Source organism: Epinephelus moara, chromosome 6 (genome assembly GCF_006386435.1).
Source record: "Epinephelus moara isolate mb chromosome 6, YSFRI_EMoa_1.0, whole genome shotgun sequence".
Lineage (NCBI taxonomy): Eukaryota > Metazoa > Chordata > Actinopteri > Perciformes > Serranidae > Epinephelus > Epinephelus moara.
In genome coordinates this window covers 41248179-41273255 of record NC_065511.1, presented here as the reverse complement: position 1 = coordinate 41273255, position 25077 = coordinate 41248179, and the positions used below count along the sequence as shown (strand labels likewise).

Below are 25077 nucleotides of genomic sequence, written 5' to 3'. Positions count from 1 at the left end.
ACTTACGTTTCAACAGGTCTGACGCTACTATGCGCCCCGGCTGTATCTAGGCTAACGGCTAACATGCTAACTATTATTTTTATGTCACTAGTCACTTGAAACAAATTTAGGACGATAGGAGACAGGTTGAAATAAACCAAAATTTCCCTTTAAAAGCCCAGTGCACTTCCTGGGGGCCTGTGCAACCTCCGTCAGCAGTTAATTCAGGCAACCGGCTGCTAACAGCTAACATCAACTAGCTCTCCTCCTGCCGGTGTCAACATAGATTTGTTGTTCCCAATGCAGCATCAATGTGAGGGGCAGCACTAGCTCAGTCCAGAGGGGCTTGGGTTGGGAACCAGAGGGTCACAGACTCGCGTACCCGTCCAGACTAAGTATGGAGGTGGACTGGCAGCTGGAGAGGTGCCAGTCCACCTCCGGAGGTGCCAGAAAAAAAATTGAAATTCCCCTCAAAGATAAAGTTTATCTTCTTTGTCTTTACTGCATCTTTTTGTCCTGATGGCTCTGCTTTTTAGCCTTTGCAGTATTGATGTGACACATCGGTGAATGTCTGTCTTCTTGTTTGCAGATAGGCTGATGGCCTGTATATGTAATATATATAAGTCCTATATGTAGTAAAAAAGAACAAACAAAGAAGAAACAGGGTCAAATTTATGTCGTCTTTATAACACCACTCTTGAAGGTTAGAATTGATGTGTGGATAAGAAAACTTCTGAATCTCAGTGCCCCTAAAAAACAAAGTATCTCAGCAGATGTTCCTCTTCTACATAAAATAATGTGAAATCCAAGCGAACACCAGACTGCAAAAATAAAATACTTTCTGGAGCACAAACACTGTTGTGGTTTCATTCTGCAGTTTGTTTTTCATGATGACTTTGAGGGTCTCAGAATAATCAGCAGCTCTTAGGTGTTTTCTCTCCCCTCTTTCTTTTTATTTTCTATTAACTGAAACATATTCTGAGTTTCCACCAAGAGGAGTCTGTTTACTGTAAGCTGTCCTCTGGCAGCAGGAAACAACAACTCCTCAGTGCCTGTGAACATGAAAATAATTTAAGCCCAAGAAATGTTTGTGTTTCAGAGAAAGTGGAAAACATGAACTTTACCAACAACTAAAACCAGACTTCTGTTGAATACTGTTGTATTTAGTGTTGTAGAGGCCTCCGTCTGAATCCCCTGTGTGTGTGTGTGTGTGTGTGTGTGTGTGTGTGTGTGCAGGTATCATCAAGTTGCGGAGGAGTCCCCCTCCGAGGCTCAGGGGGCCACAGTATGTTCTCAACATCACCGCCACAGACGACAACGTGTCTGGTGGACCGTACCCGCTCAGTAGCTCTGCCCAGGTCATCGTAGGAATCAACGACATCAACAACAACAAACCCGTCTTCCAGGAGGTGACGAATGACAACATGTCTCTGCTCTGATAGAGATAACATGGGGTCACTTTTTGGGAACGGACGCCTTCTTCTAGTTTAGCATTAGTTTGTTATTTTAACACTGAGGTTTACAGCACATTAATAGTTCTGAACATTTATTGTGTTTCTCTTTGGATCTGTTTGCGCTCTCAGTGTCAGAACTACAGTGTGAACGCGGTGGTTCTGGAGAACCAGCCACCAGGGACATTTGTCCTGCGTGTCCAGGCCCATGACGCTGACATGGGGGTCAACGGAGAGGTCAAATATGGCATCATGCACAGAGACGGAGTGTCGTCCGGGTTCGACATCAATCCTGACACCGGTAAGTTCCATGCTACTGCTACAGGAATGCTGTTTTCTCAAGTTGAAAGTTTCTAACATACCTGTGATACCTGTGGTACCTGTGATTGTCAGGTGTGATCACCACGACAGTGAGTTTCGATCGGGAGCGTCAGAGGGAGTACACGCTGTCGGTGACAGCCACAGATCAGGCCGAGGAGCCGCTCATCGGGATCTGTCAGATCACCGTCCTCATTGCCGACCAGAATGACAACGACCCGAAGTTTGAAAACAGCCGCTACCAGTGTGAGTTTAGTTCTGCTGACTGTGATGCCAGTGTGTGTCTGCTCAGTAGTGCTAAGATTACTAATATGACCCCGATTCTAAAATAGTTGGGACGCTGTATAAAACGTAGGTCTGCCCCCTGATAGTCAACCAAATGTTAGTTGATCACAAAGGTCATTAATTTTAAGATTTAAGATTTCATTGGTCGCTGTGTCGCAGAAGAAAAAAACTATTAGGAGCCGCAGGAAATCCAAAGTGTGGGATCATTTTGAGAAGGTGAAGGACGAACCCAAGGTGATATGTAAACTCATCTTCATTGGTCAACTACAAACATGACATATCATCTGAAACATGGAAGTAGCTACATGCCCATTAGCCCACAGCGTCATTAACAGGCGGCTCGCTCAGTGTGTGACGTGCACTTGTAGATAAAATATAGGCCTATATTAATGAAGGTTCATTAGTACGGTTTTGTCAACTAATGGCCCTAAATGACGACTATTGGTCAACTAGAAAATTCTAGTCGACAGTTTCTAGGGGCAGTCGTAGTGAAATGTAAATAAAAATAGAATGCAATGATCTACAAATCCTTTTCAATCTATATCCAGCTGAATACAGTACAAAGACATGACTCTTAAAGCTATGGTCTACGTTTAGAAAGATTGATCATTATTATTAACATCATTTAGATGGTGGTTGTGGCCCAATAGTGCTAGCTACACAATGTGAAGAGCAAAAGGAACCAAAAAAATCCATTCTCTCTGGCGGCTGCAGGCCTGCAAAGAAATTGACCAATCACAGCCATCCGGTCCGCATGGCAGTTACTCCTTGCTCAAATTTGCACTCTCTCTCTCTTACCCTCCGTCCAATCCCCTCATTCCATTTTGACACTCCTCTGCTCCTCGTCCCGCCTCCTGTGTGTGTGGGGGGATTCTTTCATTCTGAATTTGATGTCTGCATCACCTTCCAAAAAAGTTGTTACAGGGGCCACAAAAAACTGTAAAAGTTCTTGAATGCTCAAAGAACACCTGTTTGGAACATTCCACAGGTTAACTGGTAACTGATGACAGTATCATTATTGGATATGAAAGGGGGCATCCTCAAAACTGTTCACAAGCAAAGACCGTCAACAATAAATATCTTGTCTTTGGACTGTACTCGATTGAATATAGGTCAAAAAAGATTTGCAAATCATTGCACTTTGTTTTAAGTTTTGCACAGTGTACTGACAATGCCACTGCTACTATTTCTGCAAGCTTACTTCAACTAGCTACTGCTATTATTGCTGTGATTACTGCCATTGTTGCTGGTGCTGCTACCTCAACTACTATCATTGCTCCTACTACTACTGCAACCTCTACTGCTACTACTACAGCTGCTTCACCTGCTGTAACTTCTACTGGTGCTACTATTTCTACTACTCCTGGGGTTGTCATTGCATCACTGCATGACTATCACTGCTACTTGTACTGTCACCACTACAGTATACAGATGGTCCAGAAGCAGTTTTCTGTCTCTGATGTTCATGGGGTAGATTTTTTTCATCTTGTGCATCAGATAATGTGAAACAAGGTAGTGACACACTCAAGGTTAAAAGGTTCTTCACCTCTGGAGTCGCCCACGCTAACATCTGTGTACAACCACTGTCGTCTTGCTGTGCAACAGGAACGCTGCTGTGTGTGTGTGTGTGTTTGGAGGAACCAGGTGAAATGTGGAGACGGTCTGTTTGTCATCATCTATCAATCTGCGTCCTTGTAATCCTGGAAAGCTCTTAAGACTGATGAAATATTCGCCGCCGCCTCCCGCGGGTCGGTGTTTGTTTACTACGTGTGCAAATATGTGTTTTGATAAGCGTCGTGTCAGAAGTTCTCCTCGTCAGATTAGGGAAACACACAGAGTGGCTCATTAACTATTTAACAGGCAGATTGAAATGTTTCTGGGACACGCATTCATTTACAACTGGTGTGTGTGTGTGTGTGTTGGGGGTTTTCCTGCACAGCGGAGGAAGTGCGCTGGAAACCACCTCTGTTCAACCTGCTTGTTGTTTATCTTTCGGTCTTTATTGACACACATTAGAATCAATATTTTGGATGAAGTGAAAAATAGTTCGGATTGACTGTTGACTCTGATTTTTTTCCTGTTGCTGCTACCCAGAAAAATAACATGCTATAAGGTATTTACGTCACATTTGCACGTTGTTTGAACATTATTATATAGCAGATACATTAATGTCAATTAATATTCCCGCCCCCCTCTGCGACCCCTAACACGACACATTCTCACTCTGACCTCGTCATATATTGACATTGGTCATGGACTTTCCACGTAGAGATATGACATTGAGTTTGTGACAAAACGTTTTTCTGACATGCCTCCACTGTGAGCAAAGAATCCAAAAAGGGAGGACATTTGTTGTAAATTAAAGTAATCAGGGTCTGTATTTAACAACAGCACATATATATCAAAACATGCATTTACAATCTCTCACACAGCTCATGCAGTATAATCCAAGTCTCCTATCATATGTTCAAAGCTTCCCAAACTAATGGATTTTTGCTAAAAGGTAAGGGCCTGTGTCCATGTAGTGTTTTTTTTTCCAGCACCAGCGTCTTTTTTCAGAGCGTTCCGCCTTTTATCGTGCTGCTGCTCTGAGCACCTTAAGTTTACAATCCATGAACTTTTCAGCTCGGTGACTGTCTACTGTCACAACAAAGACAGAAAAGCTCATTTTTGTGAGCAGATCGGCAGACAGAAACTAGATGTTGCTGATGAGTGTTTGGCTTTTATCAACATTCCCTTTGTAAGCTTGATGTTGACTGTGTAGTCAACCCTCTGTTCACGTAGCGTTGCATTAGCTGACTAGCTAACGTTAGTGTCAAGATATTGCTGTCACAGACAAACTCATATGGAGCACGTCATTAACACTGTCCCTGCCACTGCCGAGATTTTCTGTAATTTATGACAGAACGCTTCCCTGCCATTGACGTGTTTTATCTGTTATAAGATAGGGGGCGCTGTTACTCATCTTATGAAACAGAACAGCACAGCCGTGTCCAAAAACAAACGAAGAAGAAGATCCGCTGGAAACCAGAGGAAGAAGATGTTAACAGAGGAGATGTAGTATCTTGTATACCGCACAAAAATGGACAACGGAAATGTTTACAGTTGCGCACATTTCCACTTTCCACACTTCCTGTTTTGATCTGCGTTCTGAATCCGATTTGGACGAAGAAGCAAACGAGAAAATGCACAGATTCAGGTGTCAGTAAATAAGATGGAATAGACTGTTTTTTGTGTATAAAAACAGAAAGACTGTTTTTTAGTTTTATGTAGATACTGTTGACATATTCATAGAGCAAATTTTTCTGTGGGTGTTGAAAGATCAGTGAATATGATCAAAAATGCTGGCGGTGGCTGAAAACTTAAAAATAATACTCGTTAATAGTACTCGTTTTAAAAAATGTTAAAAAAAAAAAAAAAGCACTGGGTTGAAGCGCTCCCCGGCACCCTGCCACCACCTTTCTGCTGAAGAAAAACGCTATGTGGACGCAGACCCTGACGATTTAAAACACATCATTACAATCAGTCTCACAGACAGACGAGTAGTGTGCTCTTGAACGCTGCTTGATGGAAAGCACAAGCAGAGCTCAAATGCACACAAGTGCCCACCTGGCTCAGATCAGCTGTGACTTTAACACCTTAACAATGAGTTTTAAATAGATACTTGCTGTTAAATGTTATAATGTGAAATAATTAGAGCAACAACAGACAGAAACTTCCAAACAATAGCAGAAGTGTGTGTAGAAGTAAACCGAGGGAGGGCAGTAAATCCTGTTCTCTGTTGTGGATTGTTTCAGTTGTTTCTCAGGGAGGCTCGTTGGACTCAGCAGGATCTGATAGGATTATTCAGTTGAAATGTATTCAGAGACCCACAAATGTCAAAAGGACATTATTATTGACATAATGCTTGAAATGCAGTATTACAGAGGGAAATGTGCGGCGGACCTCCTCCTCTCTGCTGCTTGTTTTTGTTGTCTGATCAGCACTGACGCTCATCACAGTCAGCAGGATTGGAGGTTATATTCATAAATTTGAAAATGCAGCTGTTGACGTTGCAGAGTGAGACCCAGAAATGACAAAATGAGGTGACACGCTGCTGACACGACACAACGCCATGCTGCCATTATTATAATATCTGCTTACCATCACAGAACATGATGTTTCATTGTGTTCAGGCACATTTAATACAGGTCAGTGTTCACACTTCAGACACCAGCTTCAGTCAGAATATGAATATGAGTTATAGCCAGTGCATGTGGACACGATGGATATCTGATGGAGACGTGTCACGTGACAAAGCACAGAATTATAAACTTTTAAAGGTATCTAGTAATTCAAAAAAAAAGTGTTTGAAGTAACATTACCTGCAGAAGCCAAGCCAGTAGTAGTGGTTGTGGAGGGACCAGTAGTACCAGTGGTCATAGTACAAATAATAGTGACAGTAGCAGTCAAAGTACTGCAGAACCAGTAGTATTTTGTCCCCTCCCTGATCGTTCATGTCTTTTTCTCTCAGACTTCCTGCGGGAGGACACTCCAGTAGGAACTAGCTTCCTGCGAGCGGCAGCGCACGATGACGACCAAGGGAGCAACGCGGCCATCACCTACTCCCTGTCCAGTCAGAAGCCAGCGTACCTGCACATCAACCCCAGTACTGGCTGGATTTACGTCAACCACCCCATCTCACAGGTCAGAGACAGACACACCCGACTTTACTGATGTGTCCTTGATGTGCTAAAATGTCCACACATTTTAAAAATCTCTTCACGCTCAGAAAATGTCCTCACTTTGGCAAAATGTCCCCACTATATCAAAATGTCCCCACTTTCACAAAATGTCCCCACTTTAACAAAATGTCCCCACTTTACAAAATGTCCCCACTTTAACAAAATGTCCCCACTTTAACAAAATGTCCCCACTTTATCAAAATGTCCCCACTTTGGCAAAATGTCCTCACTTTATCAAAATATCCCCACTTTAACAAAATGTCCTCACTTTATCAAAATGTCCCCACTTTACAAAATGTCCTCACTTTAACAAAATGTCCCCACTTTGGCAAAATGTCCCCACTATATCAAAATGTCCCCACTTTGGCAAAATGTCCCCACTTTATCAAAATATCCCCACTTTGGCAAAATGTCCCCACTTTATCAAAATATCCACACTTTGGCAAAATGTTCCCGCTATATCAAAATGTCCCCACTTTGGCAAAATGTCCCCACTTTAACAAAATGTCCTCACTTTAACAAAATGTCCTCACTTTCACAAAATGTCCTCACTTTATCAAAATATCCACACTTTGGCAAAATGTTCCCGCTATATCAAAATGTCCCCACTTTGGCAAAATGTCCCCACTTTAACAAAATGTCCACACTTTGGCAAAATGCTCCCGCTATATCAAAATGTCCCCACTTTGGCAAAATGTCCACACTTTGGCAAAATGTTTCCGCTATATCAAAATGTCCCCACTTTATCAAAATATCCCCACTTTGGCAAAATGTTCCCGCTATATCAAAATGTCCCTACTTTGGTTCCGCTATATCATAATGTCCCCACTTTGGCAAAATGTTTCCGCTATATCAAAATGTCCCCACTTTGGCAAAATATCCCCACTTTGGCAAAATGTTCCCGCTATATCAAAATGTCCCCACTTTGGCAAAAGGTTTCCGCTATATCATAATGTCCCCACTTTCACAAAATGTCCCCACTTCAACAAAATGTCCTCACTTTATCAAAATATCCCCACTTTGGCAAAATGTTCCCGCTATGTCAAAATGTCCCCACTTTGGCAAAATGTTCCCGCTATATCAAAATGTCCCCACTTTCACAAAATGTCCCCACTTTAACAAAATGTCCTCACTTTCACAAAATGTCAAAAGTTTGTATTCATCTGCACTGGATAGAAAATGATCAATACCATGATGTTACTGTGTCGGGGTCACAGGGTGGAGGTTGTGTTTCCACGGCAGCAGCTGTTGTGTTGTTTCCTCTGTGAGGAGAATAAAAGTCTGTCGTCTTTAATGTTTAACGATCGTCACAATTGTGTTTGTGTGTTTTCTTCTTTGTACAATCTCACAAAGTGAAACTGAAAATCCACAAGGAAGTGAATCTGTCAGTTGTTCAACAAACGTCTGATTTGAATGATGCCGACTCTTCTTCTTCTTCTTCTTCTGTGCTTGTCGTCTCATCTCCATTCTTCTTCTCTGCCTCTCACTGCCACTGATCTTTTAAAGACACTTCAGTCAATAATTTACCAAAGGCAGATTCAGCGCCGCTGTCTTTCTTTATTCACTTTTTAAGAACAAACCAAGAGATCAACAGTGTTTCCCTCTTCTCTGCTTTAATATTTACTTATTTCACAAACGCTGAGTGGCCTCTCACGGCTGTCAGACAGCAGCAAGATCATTAAAATCTGATTCTGATGATAACAAGCTCAAGTTTGGGTCACAAACTTTATGAATTTAGAAAATCCTTTTTTTTAATTTGTTCCTGCAGTTTCATAAAAGTCAGGAAAGGTGACTGGACAAATATTCTCTCCAGGATCTGACGCTGTGACCTCTGACCTCTGAAATGAAAGATAAAAGAAGCAGCTCTCATTAACAGCTCACCTGGAGACGTTCCCTCAGTTTGTTCAGTGACCTTTGTTGTTCCCTACAGACGTCCAGGATCAACCAGCAGATCGTGGCGTCAGACGGAGGGAACCGCAGCAGCTCTGTGGAGCTGACGGTCATCATTACAAATGTCCACAACCAGCCACCGCACTGGGAGCAGCCTGAGTACTGGGTCACCGTGCCAGAAAACACTGTACGAGACGCCAAGATAGTGGTGAGTAACATGACGCTGAGCAGGAAGATGAAACACTAAACAAGGACTTTCTTTGATGCAGAGCAGCATTCGAGACAGTTTGTTGAATTTGTAAAGAGATATATAAACTAGCATGTTGCGATGAAGTGCTGTACTCAGTGAGGAAATACTTTTCCAGGATGAGCTGAGCAACACAGCAACATGAGACAGTTTATGACTCTTACAGCAAAATTGACATCCTGAAGAAAATGTTGGTATTGTTTCTGCAAAGCACAGGAATGTTCCATTTGTACTTTTTCATATGTATCACTTCAATGTTTCTAAAGTGATGTAGTTTATGAGCTGACTTTGTCATCAGGAGGTGGAGGGGGATGGTGGATGACATTTAGGCGAGACGCCTGCCAAGCTGCAGACCACTGTTTGACTGTCTAACAACAAAACTGTTTGTTCTTTGGTGAGACATTGTTGTGTTTCCAGATGCTTTTTAGCCACAACATAGGTGTTTTTAACTGCAGGGATAGTGGCAGGAAAAGTAGTCATGGCAGTTTTTTACTGAGACGTTTCCAGTGGGGATTGTGCCCCCAAAACTGGGTATTTTAAGCTAAAACGTGATCTTTTCCTAACCATAACCAAGTAATTTTTGTGCCTAAACCTAACCATTGTTTTAACTTAAAATTTCAATGCAGTGCTACATCACTGGCTCGCAACCTGGGGGTCTCGACCTCCACTGGGCGTTCACCCAAGCTTCACAGGGGGTTGCAAGACCTTCTTGATTTTAAGGGGTTCAGAAAACTTTTAAGAAATATATAAAGTTGTAAAGAAAACTACATGAAATTGTTATTTTTTCAAGTTTATAATGTTATTCAAGATATCAACATTAAAAAAATTCTCACAGTATAACGCTTCCTGTTTGTACGGAGACGAGTCAACTGGAAGTTCATTCATTCCTATTGGAATCTCCGTGATATCTGATGTGCAGGTGAAACTCCTCCCCTCTGTAATATTTCGGTCTGGAGTTTGCCTCGAGTACGTGAAAAAAATTTAACTTTTGCGGTGGATGTCAGAGAGACCATATGACAGTGTGCTAGCTTCACGAAAATGCTGCTAACGAGCTAACAGGCTGTTTCCTTGAATTCAGTTCCCTATGTTGATTGTGAATCTGAGTAATGTTATTCTGCTAAAATATGGTTATACATTATATACAGTCAGATCGTCTTAATGACTCGTTCAGCGGTTCATACGTCTTTTTAATAAAACACATCACAAGTCATGCTCCGTACCTGGCAGGCCAACATCATCACTGATGTGTTTCTATGCAGTATGGGTCCTGTTTTTGTCCCAGTGATGTTCACAGTGCATTATCCAAACTACTCCTGAGCTGAGAGACTTACACAGTTGCACAGAATCCCTTAAAAACTCATGTACTGCATTGAAATTAATTTTACAGCAGTAAAAGTTTCCATGGATGTTTTTGTTTGTTTGGACTCACGCTTGTGACACCTGCTATCGTCTCACAAAGTTGGCGTATAGTTAGATGGTAAAAAAAATGGCAGAGGAGAAGAAGACAAGAAAACCGTACTGATCAGAGGAGGAAAAGATTAAACTTCTGGAGGAATACAATCATAGAAAGAACAAACTACAGTAAATTTGATCCCAAAATACCAGAAAACACAAAATGATTGTAGGAAGAAGCAACAAAGTTAATTCAGTCAAATCTAAAGTGAAAAATCAAAAGCTATTGTTGTTGTGTCTTAAATATAATATGAAATTTCCATAAAATGTGTCACTTTGTCAGTTTAGTCAATAAATAGAAAAGGGGTCCATTGAGGAAAAAGGTTTGGAACCACTGCACTATATAATAAAGTACAAATGTATCTGTGATTTGCAGAAACATATGATGTCAACATTTAATGACAGGCGCACACAGACAGACTCATATATCCAAGTCAATTAATTGATTAGTCAAAAGAAAAGAAAAATGAATCAGTCACAGAACATGTCCTGCCCTCCCAGATGTGATGATTTGCTGCTTTCTTTGTCAGATATTACAGTAAACTGGGAATCTTAAAGTTTTGGACTGAGCAAGCAAACTGAAAACACGAGGCCGTGGGGTCTTCATGCAAAATTACGCAGCCCTCGCTTTACGGCGGCTGTGATCTCCTTCTGAAGGTCTAAAATACTGTAGGTTGCCTCAGAAGTTGCTGATCAAGTGACTGAAGCCCGTCTTCCTCCTCTGATCATTGTAACCAGCTCTGAGATGTGGAGAGGAGTGCGACACGAGCGAGGGAGGAAGAAGACGTGGAAAAGAGAGGAATATTTAAACTTCCTGCAGGAGTTCTCTCTCGTTTACATCCTCCCTCACATCTGTGCACAGCACCCCGAGGAGGCTTGAAACGCTCTTTCTTCTTCTTCATCCCTCTCTCCTCCCTGTCCTCCATCCATCTTTTCCTCCCTCTTTCCCTCTCTGTCTCTCTCGGTGTCAGCACGTTTAGCCGAGCGCTTCAAAACATTTTCTGCCGAGCAAACAACAAACCCGCCCCGAGTCTGTCTCACCTGACTCCCTCCAACCAACACACACACACACACACACACACACACACACACGCTTGGTTTGCTTGTATACCTCTGGTAATTTTTCCCTCTTTTGATCCCTCCATCCTAATTTGCTCTCTTTTCCTAAGCCGCTGGTTTAGAAGGTGGAGGAGTTTTTTCCCTCCAGCTGCTCGATTTCATGGAGGTTAGTCAGTTTTCAAACAGTTGTAGGGTGTGTGTGTGTGTGTGTGTGTGTGTGTGTGTGTGTGTGTGTGTGTGTGTGTGTGTGTAATCCTATGTAAGCCTGTGTGTGCTTGAGTGTGTACTTGTCTGTGCTGTATTTAATCCTTCCTCCTCCTCCTGTTCGTCCCCTCGTCATCACTGAGAAGACAGATAGACTGATGATAGCGATGATTGTGATGATAGTGATGATGATGATGATGATGATGATGGTGGTGGTGGTGTGGATGATGGTGGTGGTGGTGATGGGAGGCTCTCCCACCCACAGCTCCATGTGTCAGAGATGATTGACAGGATGGAGAGATAATTACACTTGCTGTCGGAGCATCACAATGGACTCTCATCACCTCCGAAAAACAGACGCCTAATTACTGTGTTTAACCTGACAGAGGCTGTGTGATGGAGGGAGGGAGGAGGACGAAGGGAGGAGGAGGGGGAGAAGACTCTGTGGGTTCAAGTATTTCAATTTACCAACACAAGTGTCACCAGTAGGAAAGACTTCAATCAGAACAACAACATCTGACTGGCACTACGTCATCATGAGTCGGCTCTCATCACCGTGCTCCTTCCTGAGGGAAACAGTTCAGTGTTTAATGTAGATAACATGTAAAGAGGAAGTTGAAACATGTCTTCAAATTTCTACTTTAAACAAATGGGTTAAAACTAATAAAGCAAGCCAAAGAGCCGCTGTATATAAAGTAATCTCCGATTTGTTTTCCAGACATTTTGTAAAAATGACAGAAGACAGCAGCTCAGGCTTTGGCTCTAAGCTATGCATGAGACTGGCATCGTCAATTCAGTGTTCCCTTTTAGGGGAAAGAAACACGCTGTTAGAGAGGAACAGGAAACTGCCGAATAGCTGTTGTGCGGGGGGTTAAGGCACATAATACACAAAAGAATTAAGGGTGCTTCCACTCCTGCCCTGTTTGGTTCGGTTTGCAGTGCGGTTCGTTTGGGCAGGTGTGAACACAGCAATCACACTGGAGGTCATGTTGTAGGGCTCTGGCAGTGCTCCTCCTGTTCCTCCTCACACAAAGGAGCCCATACCAGTCCTGCTGCTGGGTTGATGCCCTTCTACGGCCCTGTCCAGCTCTCCTCATGTAGCGGGCGGTCTCCTGGTATCTCCATGCTCTTGAGACTGTGCTGGGAGACACAGCAAACCTTCTCATCCTGGAGGAGCTGGACTACCTGTGCAGCCTGATTGGGCTGCAGGTACCGCCTCATGCTACCAGAAGTGACAAGGACACTATCAGAAGACCAAACTAGAGAAGAATCAGTCAGGAAGGATAAGGAGAGAGCAGCTGTCTGTGGACACCACATGTAAAACCATTCCCTTTTTGGGGGTTGTCTTGCTTTTGCCTCTCCATTGCACCTGTTGTCACTTTGATTTGCACCAAAGCAGCTGAAACTGATTCACAATCACTTGTGCTTCCTAAATGGACACATTGATATCTCTGAAGTTTAACTGACTTGCTCCAGCAACACTCACTTTAATGGTGACTTAGTACTGATAAGAAACAGCATCAGTGTTTTTGGTACCGACGTACTGAAATGATTTAGACACATGTTTGATGCAGCGGATTAACACGTTACAATTTCCAAAACTGACGGCCCCATTTCTCCTCTTCCTCCCCCTCCTCCTCCCTCCTTCCTCTCCTCTGCTGTGTTAATTGCACTGAGGAGGAACTGTTGTTTTAAATTTAGCAGCGTTAATAAGGTTTGTTAATTACATTGTTAACGAGGTGGAGGGAGGGAGGCGCTGCAGAGGTGGGAGCTGCTGCGTGTGTTTCATAACCGTCTCATCATCAGCTGACTTCCTCCTGTTTGCTGTTTCCTCTTCCTGTCCATGTTCTCTGCCGCTGACGCACTGATCATTTAGTGTTCGATTTTTTTTTTCATAATTAAGAGATATATTTCATAAGTAGCTTTTAGAACAACAATGAATGCATGTCAGGAGTGTTTTTGTTCACTCTGTGCCTGCTCAGTGATGAAACAGCCACAAGCCGAACCTTAGCTAACGTGTTGGCGAAGATTCTCAGTCATCCACGTCATGGTAATGTCAAGTGTAGTGTTAAGAGTTTCACCTCTCATCCAAGAGGCTTCTTCGGTTCACTTCATGAACTTAGTCAATGCCTAAACACAAACAACACAAGCCCAGATCCGTCGCATTCCTTTTATTCAAAACACAACTAGATGCATGTAAAAGTGTGTCAATCAGATGTGTTAACAGTGACATTAAATTTAACATGGACCGTCAATAAATTTCTTGGCCTGAATAAAGAAACACAGTAACAGAATCAGTAGTTTCAGTATAAAACCACTTCCCTTGTCGCTGACGCCCCCTTCAGCCGACAGCTAACTGTTTGAGTCTGACAGGCTGATCTGTATCATCACACTCCGCACCAGCAGCACCAGTTGAGAACGATCTGCTGCCACATCTCCACAGGCGTTAATCTGTGTGGGAGAAGATGGCAGACGCTGATCAGCTTAGCTGCAGCACACTGCACTGATGTCTAATGAGATGATTTCTCATTAGTGCTGATTCCATACGCTCAGCTGCCCCGGCCCGCTGTGAGGCAGAGCCAATGCTCCGCCTCCTGAGGAGGGTCAGCGTGTCCTGACTTGACTCCTCACCTGGAAACTGGACAGCTACCACTGAGGCTGTTTGTCAGGTTTTGGATTCTCATTTCTTCCAAAAATATTTCATCATTTCACTTTGAACTTTTGCTGAGTCGGCCATTTTCTCCATTGTGGAGGCTGTTGCTCTGAGTTGTGGTTAGAAAATCAGCTGTGTCTATTGTGGCAGCAACCTGAGACAACGGTGGTGTCCAGACGGAGGAGGTCTTTCAGACTTAGTTGGCAAAGGGGTCTCCTGAAGCAGCACACAGAGACTGAGAGTCCAGAAGAGCTGCAGCTACTGTGGTCACCAAACCAAAAACCAGGGTTAGGGAAAATTTTGTGGAGGCAATGGAGGAGAACTTCTGGCTTTAAAGAGGTTCTGGAGAACTGTCGCTCAGGAGAGAAAGCAGTTCTTGTCTCAAGCTGTGTTGACCCTGACTGGGATTATTGTCGAGCGATGGAAAGAGCACTTTGAGGAACTTCTGAACCCAATAAGCATGTCTTCTCTAGAGGATGCAGACTCACCCACTTCCTAGCAGAGGTCTGTGAGGACTGTGAGGCACCAGGTGTGGATGAGATTCAACCTGAGAGGCTGAAGGCTCTTGACATTGTTTTCGCTGAAACGCTTCCTCAGTGTTGCTTGGACTTCCGGGAATGGCAGTTTAAAGTTGTAGTCCCTTAAAAGGGCAAAGGGGATCGGAGTCAGTGCACCAATTACCACTGGGAGAGTTTATGCCAGGGTGCTGGAAAGGAGGTTTCGACTTCACCTCAGATCCAGGAGGAGCAATGCGGATTCCGTCCTGGTCATAGAACAATGGAGCAGCTCCTTTGCAGGGTGTTTAGAGGCCCTGGTGGACTCAGGCGAACCCCCTTGTTTTAAAAGAAGCCAAAAGTACCCTCTTGGGTGCCCCTTTGCTAAGTTAAACATGAAGGGTTTCCTTCCAGTCGAGAAAACAGGATGCAGGCTAGAAAAAGTGTTCACACTGGGGCCCATTTATTACCCCTGCTCTTCTGATTAACCGCCTTTAATTGGGGTTGTGTTTACTGTCTTCACAGGGGTCCATATGAATGACCTCTTCTTGTGGTTTTCATCACCTCATAATCTTCTGAAAGCTTCATGAGTTCTGACATGTTTGCTTATGATCCATCCAACAGTGAGAGCTGTGTCCGGATCTTTGGCAGGAAGATATTTTCAGTGCACGTCTGGCCCTGCCAGGATTGTCCTTCATGTCGAAAGGAATCAGTTGTGGTGGTTCAGGCATCTGATCAGGACCCTTTGCGTGCCTTTTTTGGAGGTTTTGAATGAAAGTCTAACTACTAGGAGACCCCGAACACACTGGAGGGATCACATATCTCATCTGGTTTGGAAACACCTCAGTGTCCTGCAGAAGGAGCTTTGTCAGTGCAGTCTGTTGGCTTTGATGTGAGCATAGTTGGGGAACTGAAGCCATTAAAGGCCTCTCTGTTGAAGAGGATGAAAAGTATTTAGAATACAGCATACACTTAAACTGATATTGATTTTAAAGTAACTAAAATATGTTGCTGCTGCTCCTGTCTACAGCAGTACTTTGCATATTTTCCCTGGAGGTACTCCTGTCTGTTTACCCAAAATGCAGGCGACCGACTGACATCTACTGTAGGTAATACACTGTGGATAAGTACCTCATACAACCCCACTTTAAAAGATCTGAACTATCCCTTTAAGAGAGACAGAGCTGAGAGGGTTTCGGTGTTTGAAGTGGCGGACAGTGTTTTCCACTCAGCGACTCTCCGTGTCACCGTGAGGAAACATGTTACCGCTGTTGATACACAATAAACAATGAGAGACAACGGGATGGACTGTGATAATAACTGAGGGGGGTTTAAAGGGTTAAAGTGACAAATAATCCGGGACAGTATAGAGATTTTATTAAAAAATCTGTCGCAGTGAAGCGGCATAAATCAGTGAAATGTGTATGTGCAGGGATGTGTGAGCACAGGTCATACTCTCAGGACAATAAAGAGAGGTGGCATCACTCAGCTGGAGAAAACACAATCCTTCCCTGGCAAGGTTGGGAGTGTGTTAAAAGCTCACACACACACACACACACACACATAAACATAAACACACACACACACACTCTCTCTAAGGTCAGCTCAAACTACAGCCAAGAGAATAACACGAGTCTTAAAAGCTCTGCTGCTGTGTGGATGCACAGGTCACAACAACACACACACGCACACACAGATCCAAACACATATTTTCCAACAAATTCACACAAAGAACGCAAACAAAGCAGAAACTGAACCCTTTTTAGGTGTTAGTTTTCTCTGTGACTGCTTCATTTCCATAGAAGGACTGAGCCGCCGCTCTGACCGTCTGAATGATGCATTCTTTGTAGCGCTGTGTATCTTACCATGTCATATTTTTAGTGAGTGTTATGGTTTATGGATCTGGGAGACGTTAAAGTCGTTGAAACCGTTACGAAGACAAACGACCTCGCTGTCGAGCAAACAGCTGCGTGCTAATATGATGTCATCATGAACCAGGACGGGAGTCGTCGTCTTCTTCTTTGGCTTCATTCTTTGATGGATTGTAATGAGATGTGGGAGTTATTGTTTTAGAAATGAAGATAAATCTGGTTTGTAGAAATCAAGATGTAAACTCAAAGCCAAAAAGGAATGCACAGAGGTTTGAGGAGCTGCAGGTGCTGGATGCGAGCTACCTTTTATTCTCTCTGTACCACAGCATCTATTATGTATGTGTATACATCCAGACACTGCCTTATTATCTACTTTAAGGTCCAGTGTGTAAGATTCAGGAGGATTTGGTGCATCCAAAGGGACAAAGACACAACAATTCTTTTACACTAAAGAAGACGTACATATTATGCTACATTCCATTTCTGCCAATTCACCCTGACTACTGAGGAGAAGGAAGGTGGGGTGAGGTGTAAATCACTGTGTCTGGCCCACCCTGCTCTCCTCAGGTGTGCCTGACATTGATATTTCCTCCGTGTCACTTCCTGTAGATTTGCTCTGAGAGACAGCGTGAACACACAATAACACATCATGTGTATCTGACCTCTACACTCCCTCTTTCTCCCCTCAGACCATCAAGGCGACGTCCCCACTCGGTGACCCCCGGGTGACCTACAACCTGGAGGAGGGTCAGGTGCCGGAGACCAACATGCCAGTGCGTTTCTACATCAAGCCGAACCGGGCGGACAGCTCGGCGTCCATCCTGGTGGCTGAGAATCTGGACTACGAGACCACACGGTTCTTCACGCTCAGGGTGCGGGTCCAGAACGTGGCCGCCGTGCCGCTTGCGTCGTTCACCACCGTCTATGTTAACGTGACAGGTAAGGCGGAGAGGGAGTGTGTGTGTGTGAGCTCGTAAGGGTTATTTGAGGGTAAACACGCAGATATCCGTTCAGTGCTTTACTCAGATCATAAATGTCAACAACAAATTGCTGCCAGTAACATTTTTTGTTTGGTGACAGATTTATTGCTGCGGTTGTGTGAAAGGTAAATTCTTTAAACCAGAAAGTGACACAGGCCATCTGGCATTGTGGGAACTTGCGGGCCAACACAACTGTCTTTTTGTTGTTGTTGTTGTTGTTGTTGTTGTCTGACCCATGGATGTATATGTAGACATTGCATAGACTGTGTCAGCAGCTGCAGAGCGGTGCTGCATGTGTTCATGAGGAGTCCGTCTTGCTGAGGTTGGGATGTCCATCCATCCAGCAGGCCAAGCAAAGCACCCCAGATGTCCTTCTCCCTAGCAACACTTTCCAGCTCCTCCTGGGGGACCCTGAGGTGTTCCAGATGAGATATATAATCCCTCCAGCGTGTTCTTGGTCTGCCCCAGGCTCGGACTTGGCCCTCCTTGAACACCTCTAACAGGAGGCGCCCAGGACGATCCTGATCAGATGCCCAAACCACCTCAGCTGATGCCTTTCCACTCGCTGCTGCTCTACTCCAAGCTCCCTCTGGATGTCTGAGCTCCTCCCCCTATCTCTAAGGCTGAACCCAGACACCCTACAGAGGAAACTCAATTCAGCTGCTTGTATCTGCGACCTCATTCTTTTGGTCACTACCCAGAGCTCATGACCACAGGTGAGGGTTGGGACGGAGATGGACCAGTATATTGAAAGCTTCACCTTCTGGCTCAGCTCCCTCTTCACCACGACGAACCCACACCACTGCAGATGCCACACCAAGTCACCAATCCATTCTACCCTCACTTGTGAACAAGACCTTGAGATACTTGAACACTTGACAGCACAACAGCAGGGTGAATCTCATCCACACCCGGCGCCTTGCCGTTAGGGAACTTTTTGACTACCTCCCCGACCTCTGCCAGGGTCGGGATGTGTGGACAGTTAAATCATCCCACAACCAGAAACCATGGATCCATAAACATGGACAATTATAAAGCCAACGATGTAAATAGACACACACATAAAAAAGNGATACTTGAACACTTGACAGCACAACAGCAGGGTGAATCTCATCGACACCCGGCGCCTTGCCGTTAGGGAACTTTTTGACTACCTCCCCGACCTCTTATTATAATTATTTATAAAGCCAACGATGTAAATAGACACACACATAAAAAAGGACTTAATTACTGTGCACAAGTTAAAGGAGCTGATTGTATAATTCCATGTGACAAATAAATTATTGATTGATTTATGAACAAGCCAACATGTAAACAAGTAACGGATCAAAGTGTCTGAATATTTAACTCTTATCTCAGAGGAAAGACACAGTCGAAACACACATGCTGCTACAGCAACAGAATTAGTCTCTTCAAATTTTAACAGCACTTCTAATTTGAAAGCAGCCCCTGTAATTATTTCTGTGACTCGTTTTAAGATTAGAAGCTCATTTACTCTTGTAAATGAGTCATTGTTCAGATGTGACGAGCAGAGGAAAAGGAGCGATCAGGGAACGGCCGAAACTCTGTAATGAGCGACACTGCTGGAAGATGACAAAGAGAATGATGGGGAGAAATAATGAAGTGTAGTTCACTTCCCTGTGTCGACTCTGGCGGTAAACAGCAGCGGCTGGTGCCGTGAGCGCCACGCCGCCTCATTTTAACAGTGACTCATTTCCCAGTCAGCACCTGTAGGCGGGCAGAGAGAAGGGAAGAGGAGAAAACACTTCCTGACTTTGATTGGCTTTGAACAAACCCACATCGGACGCTGTAATTGGCTTAGCGGAGCTTGAAAGTGAGCTGACAAGCTGCTTTGTGGACTCTTCATGGTGTTTGGAGGATAATTCCTCACTAATAAGTCGGTTTTCATTAGCGAGGGGAGACGCAGTCCAACTTCACTTTCTGATGGACTTCAGCTCGCTGACTGTTTCTCCTTCTCTCCTTTTGTCTGTTTCTTCTTTCTTTATTTCACTTCACTTTTTAATCTTCTTAACTGGTGTAAACGTTGCAAAAAACACAAACTTTCCTCTGTCTTTCTTTGCTTCTCTCTGCCTTCTATCTGCTCTGCTTCTCTTTCTTTCTTTGTTTCTGTCTTTCTCGCCTTCTCTCTGTCAGCTTTTAATCCAATTTAATCAGCTTTCATGGACGTGACAGACTGTTTGTGTTCTCCTGCCAGATCCTGCAACAACAAAACAACAACAAAAGATAAATTTAGAAAGAAATGTTTCTTCCTTTTCTTTCCTTCCTCAGACGTGAACGACAACGTTCCTTTCTTCCTGTCGTCCACCTACGAGGCCACGGTCCCAGAGGGAGCCGAGATCGGCACGTCAGTGGCTCAGGTGTCGGCCACAGACCTGGACTCTGGTCTGCACGGGAGGGTGAGGAACATCTGAACACATGCATCATTTCTCTTCTTCTTCTTCTTCTTCTTCTTCTACTGAAGTTTCTTTCTTCTTCTCCTTCTTCAGATCCACTACGTGATCCTGAAGGACGAGAGTGGGGACTCTCAGTTCTTTGACATCGACTCGCGCAGCGGCACCATCGTCACTCGAGCCTCCTTCGACCGCGAGCAGAAAGCCTCCTACCTGATCGAGGTCCAGTCACAGGATGGCTCCGAATCGGCCAGACCAGGCCAGCAGGGACAACCTAACACAGGTAACACACACACACACGCGCAAGAAAGGTTGTCCCATTTCATAGAAGATTTCAACCATTAGCCTTTGTACATCTATTCTGGGGTGAAAAGGGTCGCTCAAAAATAAGGGGAAAGGATAAAATAAGGAATGCGATTTGGCAAAAACCTCATTTCATACCTCAAAATCACGCTGACGCCAAATGATGATGCTGCTGTAAGTAGAAAATATTCTGCAGACCACAGAAGCTGATTCAGGTGTTTGTAAATGTATTTTCTGTCTCTCAGACACGGCGTACGTCAGGATCTTTATCACCGATGTCAACGACAACGCCCCGGCGTTTGCCCGGCCAGTGTATGAGGTGAGCGTGGAGGAAGACAAGGAGGTCGGCTTCGTCCTCATCACCGTCACCGCCAACGACGAGGACGAGGGTGAGTCACAGTGGGTTTTCTGTCTGTCTGTCTGTCTGAGGGATGCAGCTGAAGATGTTGTTGGAGAGAACTCAAACTTTCTTGTTGAGTGTGAGGCGTGTTACGAGATGTGTTAGATATGAATATTGTAACAACCCTGTACCTAGCTAGTACCAGGTTGGACCCCCTTTTTAATTCTGGTGTCATAGATTCAACAAGGTGCTGGAAACATTCCTCAGAGATTTTGGTCCATATTGACATGATGACATCACTCTAAGAAAATCTCCCCCACACCATTACACCACCAGCAGCAGCCTGAAGCGTTGATACAAGGCAGGATGGATCCATGCTTCCATCTGAATGTGGTTTTTCCAATCTTCTATTGTCCAGTTTTGGTGAGAAAACCCGTGTGAATTGTAGCCTCAGTTTCCTGTTGTTAGCTGACAGGAGTGGCACCTGGTGTGGTCTTCTGCTGCTGTAGCCCATCTGCTTCAAGGTTGGACAAGGTGTTGTTGCTTCAGAGATGGTCTTCTGCACACCTTGGTTGGAACCAGTGCTTATTTGACTTCCTGTTGCCTTTCTATCATCTTGAACCAGTCTGGCCATTCTCCTCTGACCTCTGGCATCAACAAGGCATTTTGGCTCACTGGATATTTTCTCTTTTTGGGACCATCCTCTGTAAACCCTAGAGATGGTTGTGCTGAAAATCCCAGTAAATACTCAGACCAGCCCGTCTGGCACCAACAACCATGCCACGTTCAAAGTCACTTCAATCACCTTTCTTCATCATTCTGATGCTCCGTTTGAACTTCAGCAGCTCGTCTTCACCATGTCTACATGACTTAATACATTGAGTTGCTGCCACGTGACTGGCTGATTAGCTATTTGCATTAACGGCAGTTGAAGAGGTGTACTTTAGAAAGTAGCCACTGAGTGTATGTTGGCTATAGGTTGGTACATATCATGAATGTGTAAATTAAAACCTCAGCTGGAGTTTGATTGTCTGCTCCAACGCTGTTGACCGCAGCAGTGATTTCGATTTCCTTTGAAGCCACTTTCAGGCTGCCAAATAGAACCAGGTGGTTAAATTGGTCCTGGGACGTCAGTGTTTCCATTTCCAGCTCAGAGAAGGTCTTTTTGCCTCTTCATGTCATGAACTCTGGGGGCGAGGCCTCTGAACTCAGAATATATCATGGCAGGATATTTAAAGGATGATTTCAGGGGCCACATTTATCATTTACATTTAGTCATCATTCCTTCACTATGATTGGTCGGATAAGAACGTTTGATGAATCACTGAGGGCCGAGATGTGTCTGATTATTTGGGATTACTCTTCTGTCGTCCTCTCCTCTGTTCTGTTCTTCTGTTTTCTTTATTTACCAGCTCTTCTTGACTCCTCTCCTCTTTCCTGCTCATCTGTGTTCCTCGTTTCCTCGTTTCTTTTCTCCACTTTTCTCCTCTTCACCCTTATCTTGTTCTCTTCTGTCACCTTCTCCTCTCCTGATATTCTTTCTGTTCTTGTCTCCCCATCTCTTCATTCCTACTCTGTTCTCTTCATTTCCTTTTCTCCTCTCTTTTGGCTCTCTGTTCATTCTCGTTACCTTTTCTTGTTCCTCCTTTTCTCTAGACTTTGCCTTTCCTATTCTTTCCTTTCTTCTCTTTTCTTCTATTGTATTTGTTTCTCTTCATTTCTCTCTGGATTTTATCTTGTTCTCTTTTTTCCTCTCTTCTGTTCTTCTTTTTACCTTTTCTCTTATGGTGTTTTTTCCTCATATTTTTTGCTCTCTTCTGTTTTCTTTGTTTCTTCTCAGTTCAGATTTTCTCTCCTCTTTCTCCTTACATCCTCTCTTTTCCTCTCGTCCCTCCCCTCTTCTCTATCCTCCTCTCCTTTTCTCTCTCCTCCTGCTTCCTCTCCTATCCCCTCTCTCCTCCCCCCTCCTCTCCTATCTCCTCCTCTCTTCTTCTCTTGCTGTCACAGCTCGTTAGTGAGTGCTGTTGCTCCCTTGAGGTCGACAGTTTTGATGTTTGTCTCTTTGTTTGTGTTTGTCCCTCATTCCTCTTCCTCCTCCGCTCCAACCAATAAGCAGCAGGAGGCAAAAAATCTGAAAACAACAAAACAAGCGCTTCTCTCTTTCTCTCTCTGTCTCTCTCTGTCTCTTAATGACGGCGGCTGCTGGCGTCGGCTCGAAGCCTCGGGGGTTTTCTTTAGTCTGAGTGAAGGGAAGGAGAGTGACGTCTGATTATTTATTTTCTTTTTTTAATCTTTAACCTTTACTTGTTCTGTTCTCCACGCTCACACTCGGCTCGGTGTTTGTGTTGCAGACTCGTTCTGATTCCCTCAGGAGGTCCCCAAACTTCCCGCCGCTCCTCGCGTTTCAAACTTCCCTTCGTAGTTTGATCAGATTTTAGAATCAAGCCATTTACTGTATGTGTTAAAAATAGAAAGCAGAAACACTTCAGAGCGGACCAAACTTACTGAAGCCTTCACTAACAAGATGGGAGACTCAAAAAATTGAAATAAAGCAGACTCAATGTCGGCCAGAGCCCAAGAGTCACAGAGTTTGTTTCTGTTTGTGTCGGCCCCGTCCGTCTGAAAAAAGTCTGAGCAGCCACACAGGTTGGAAACGGAGGTGAAAGTTCATCACAGTTTACAGACTCACTTAAACTAATAGTGTTAACACAGTTTTCCTGTGCTATATGGTGTCAACATGTCAGGTGCACTCACTCAGTTTTACCTGCAACTACAACTTCCTGATTCAGTCATACTTTTACTGTGTGTTCAGACAGAGTGTGAGGATAATTTGACCGTCCACATGGCTGCACACAAATGCTGCATTTCTACTGAATGGTTCAGTCCGACTCTACTCAACTCAACTCGCATTTCAACCTAGTCTCACTCTGAAGTCGTCGAAATCCACAGCTTGGTCAGCAAATTCCAGTGTCAGACACCAACAAAAAAAGCCGTCCTTTCACCTTGGCATGATACACAGCTGGTCACTGTTATAGTTTAACGGCATAAGGGGAAAACATGTTGGGACAAGAACAAAAGTTAAGGCGGCAAAAGTCTGAGTGGGGCGGTTGGCAAGGGTGGTGAATGGGTCCAACAACAACCGACGTTCACCCAGGATGGCAGTGTTCGCTTTGCGTAGGATTGTGAAGTCAAACCCTGTTCTTTTTTCCTAAACCCAACCACGTGTGTTGGTAAAACGTGCATTTCTTGTTAAAGCCAAAAAAAGTCAATTTGCAGTGTTGTACTGACGTAGTGCTTTTATTTTGAAAGAGACTGTATGCAAACTGTACTTTTCTGTGAAAACGGAAGTGTATTTTGAAAACAGACAATGCATGTGACAGGCTGAAGTTGACACAGCGTCCCAGATGGCCCTGGCCCCCCTGTAGGTCCACGGCCACATTGCAAAAACTGCTCAGGAATGTGCTGTGGAACGTGACAAAGAGCTCAAGGCGTCAGCTTGGCCTCCAAATTAGCCAGATTCCAATCTGATCCAGCATCTGTGGGATGCGCCAGTACCATACCTCACAACCCACAGGAGTCAAAGGATCTGCCGCCAATGCCCCATTGACAAACCCCACAGCTGTCCTGTGTCCATGCCTCGACAGGTCAGAGCCAAGTCCAATCCAAGGAGGACATATTGTGGATCAAGGGTAACTCTGCAGTACCAGCATGTCCCCCAGATGCTTAATCAGATTGGGATCTGGGGAATTTGGATGCCAGGTTGACACCTTGAGCTCTTTGTCCCATTCCTCTGGTCATTCCTAGAGACACTTTTGTGGTGTGGCATGGTGCATTGTCCTGTTGGGGGGGCACTGCCATCAGGGATTGAGGAAGGTACTTGGTCTGCAGCTATGTTTGAGTGGGTGGAGCCTGTCACATGAATGTCAGGAGGACCAAAGGTTTCCCAGCAGAACACTGCACTGTAACATGATGATCAGTGTTATTCACTTCATCTGTCACCTGTGAGAAGACACGTCCATGTGTTGGGCAAACATTCACACTTATCTCAGGCTTTATGATTCTGCTTCATAAACATACAGAGAGGACTAATGAGAGAGTGCCTGCTCTGCTTTATATTTTTATTGTACGAACAGTTCTGCCTCAATCTGTTGCTGTTTTTATTTTTTGTTTGTCTAGTGTGCCGTTGTTGTTGGAAGTGTCTAGATTTAGTGTTTATTCCCTTCAGACTGATTCCTGCGCGGCTCAGGAAGACGCTGAACACGGGATTAAGAAACGCTAAGATAGCAAACTGCTGATGATCCCCTCCCAAACGTAGAAGCTTTATCCCCAGTTTGTGTCTCGTCAGGGACTCCCCGTGGTAATTAACAAACACCCCTCGACCCCAAACCACCGGGAGGGGGGGGGGAGAGAACCAGT

The 25077-nt window shown here is 44.3% G+C and overlaps 2 protein-coding genes across 2 annotated transcripts in view; one reads left to right on the top strand and one right to left on the bottom strand.

Moving 5' to 3' along the window:
• The window catches only part of nagpa (N-acetylglucosamine-1-phosphodiester alpha-N-acetylglucosaminidase), a 402702-nt gene that overhangs the window by 247862 nt on the left and 129763 nt on the right, over positions 1-25077 (bottom strand). The gene's annotated exons all lie outside the window — the stretch shown is intronic.
• Positions 1-25077, top strand: part of si:dkey-22o22.2 (neural-cadherin) — a 177895-nt gene that overhangs the window by 98082 nt on the left and 54736 nt on the right. Inside the window, exons 8-16 of the mRNA XM_050046302.1 lie at positions 1216-1388; positions 1563-1731; positions 1824-1994; positions 6547-6719; positions 8688-8855; positions 17317-17566; positions 19897-20024; positions 20115-20301; positions 20567-20710. Of these exons, the coding sequence (XP_049902259.1) occupies positions 1216-1388; positions 1563-1731; positions 1824-1994; positions 6547-6719; positions 8688-8855; positions 17317-17566; positions 19897-20024; positions 20115-20301; positions 20567-20710 (1563 nt within the window). The remainder of the gene's footprint in view (positions 1-1215; positions 1389-1562; positions 1732-1823; positions 1995-6546; positions 6720-8687; positions 8856-17316; positions 17567-19896; positions 20025-20114; positions 20302-20566; positions 20711-25077) is intronic.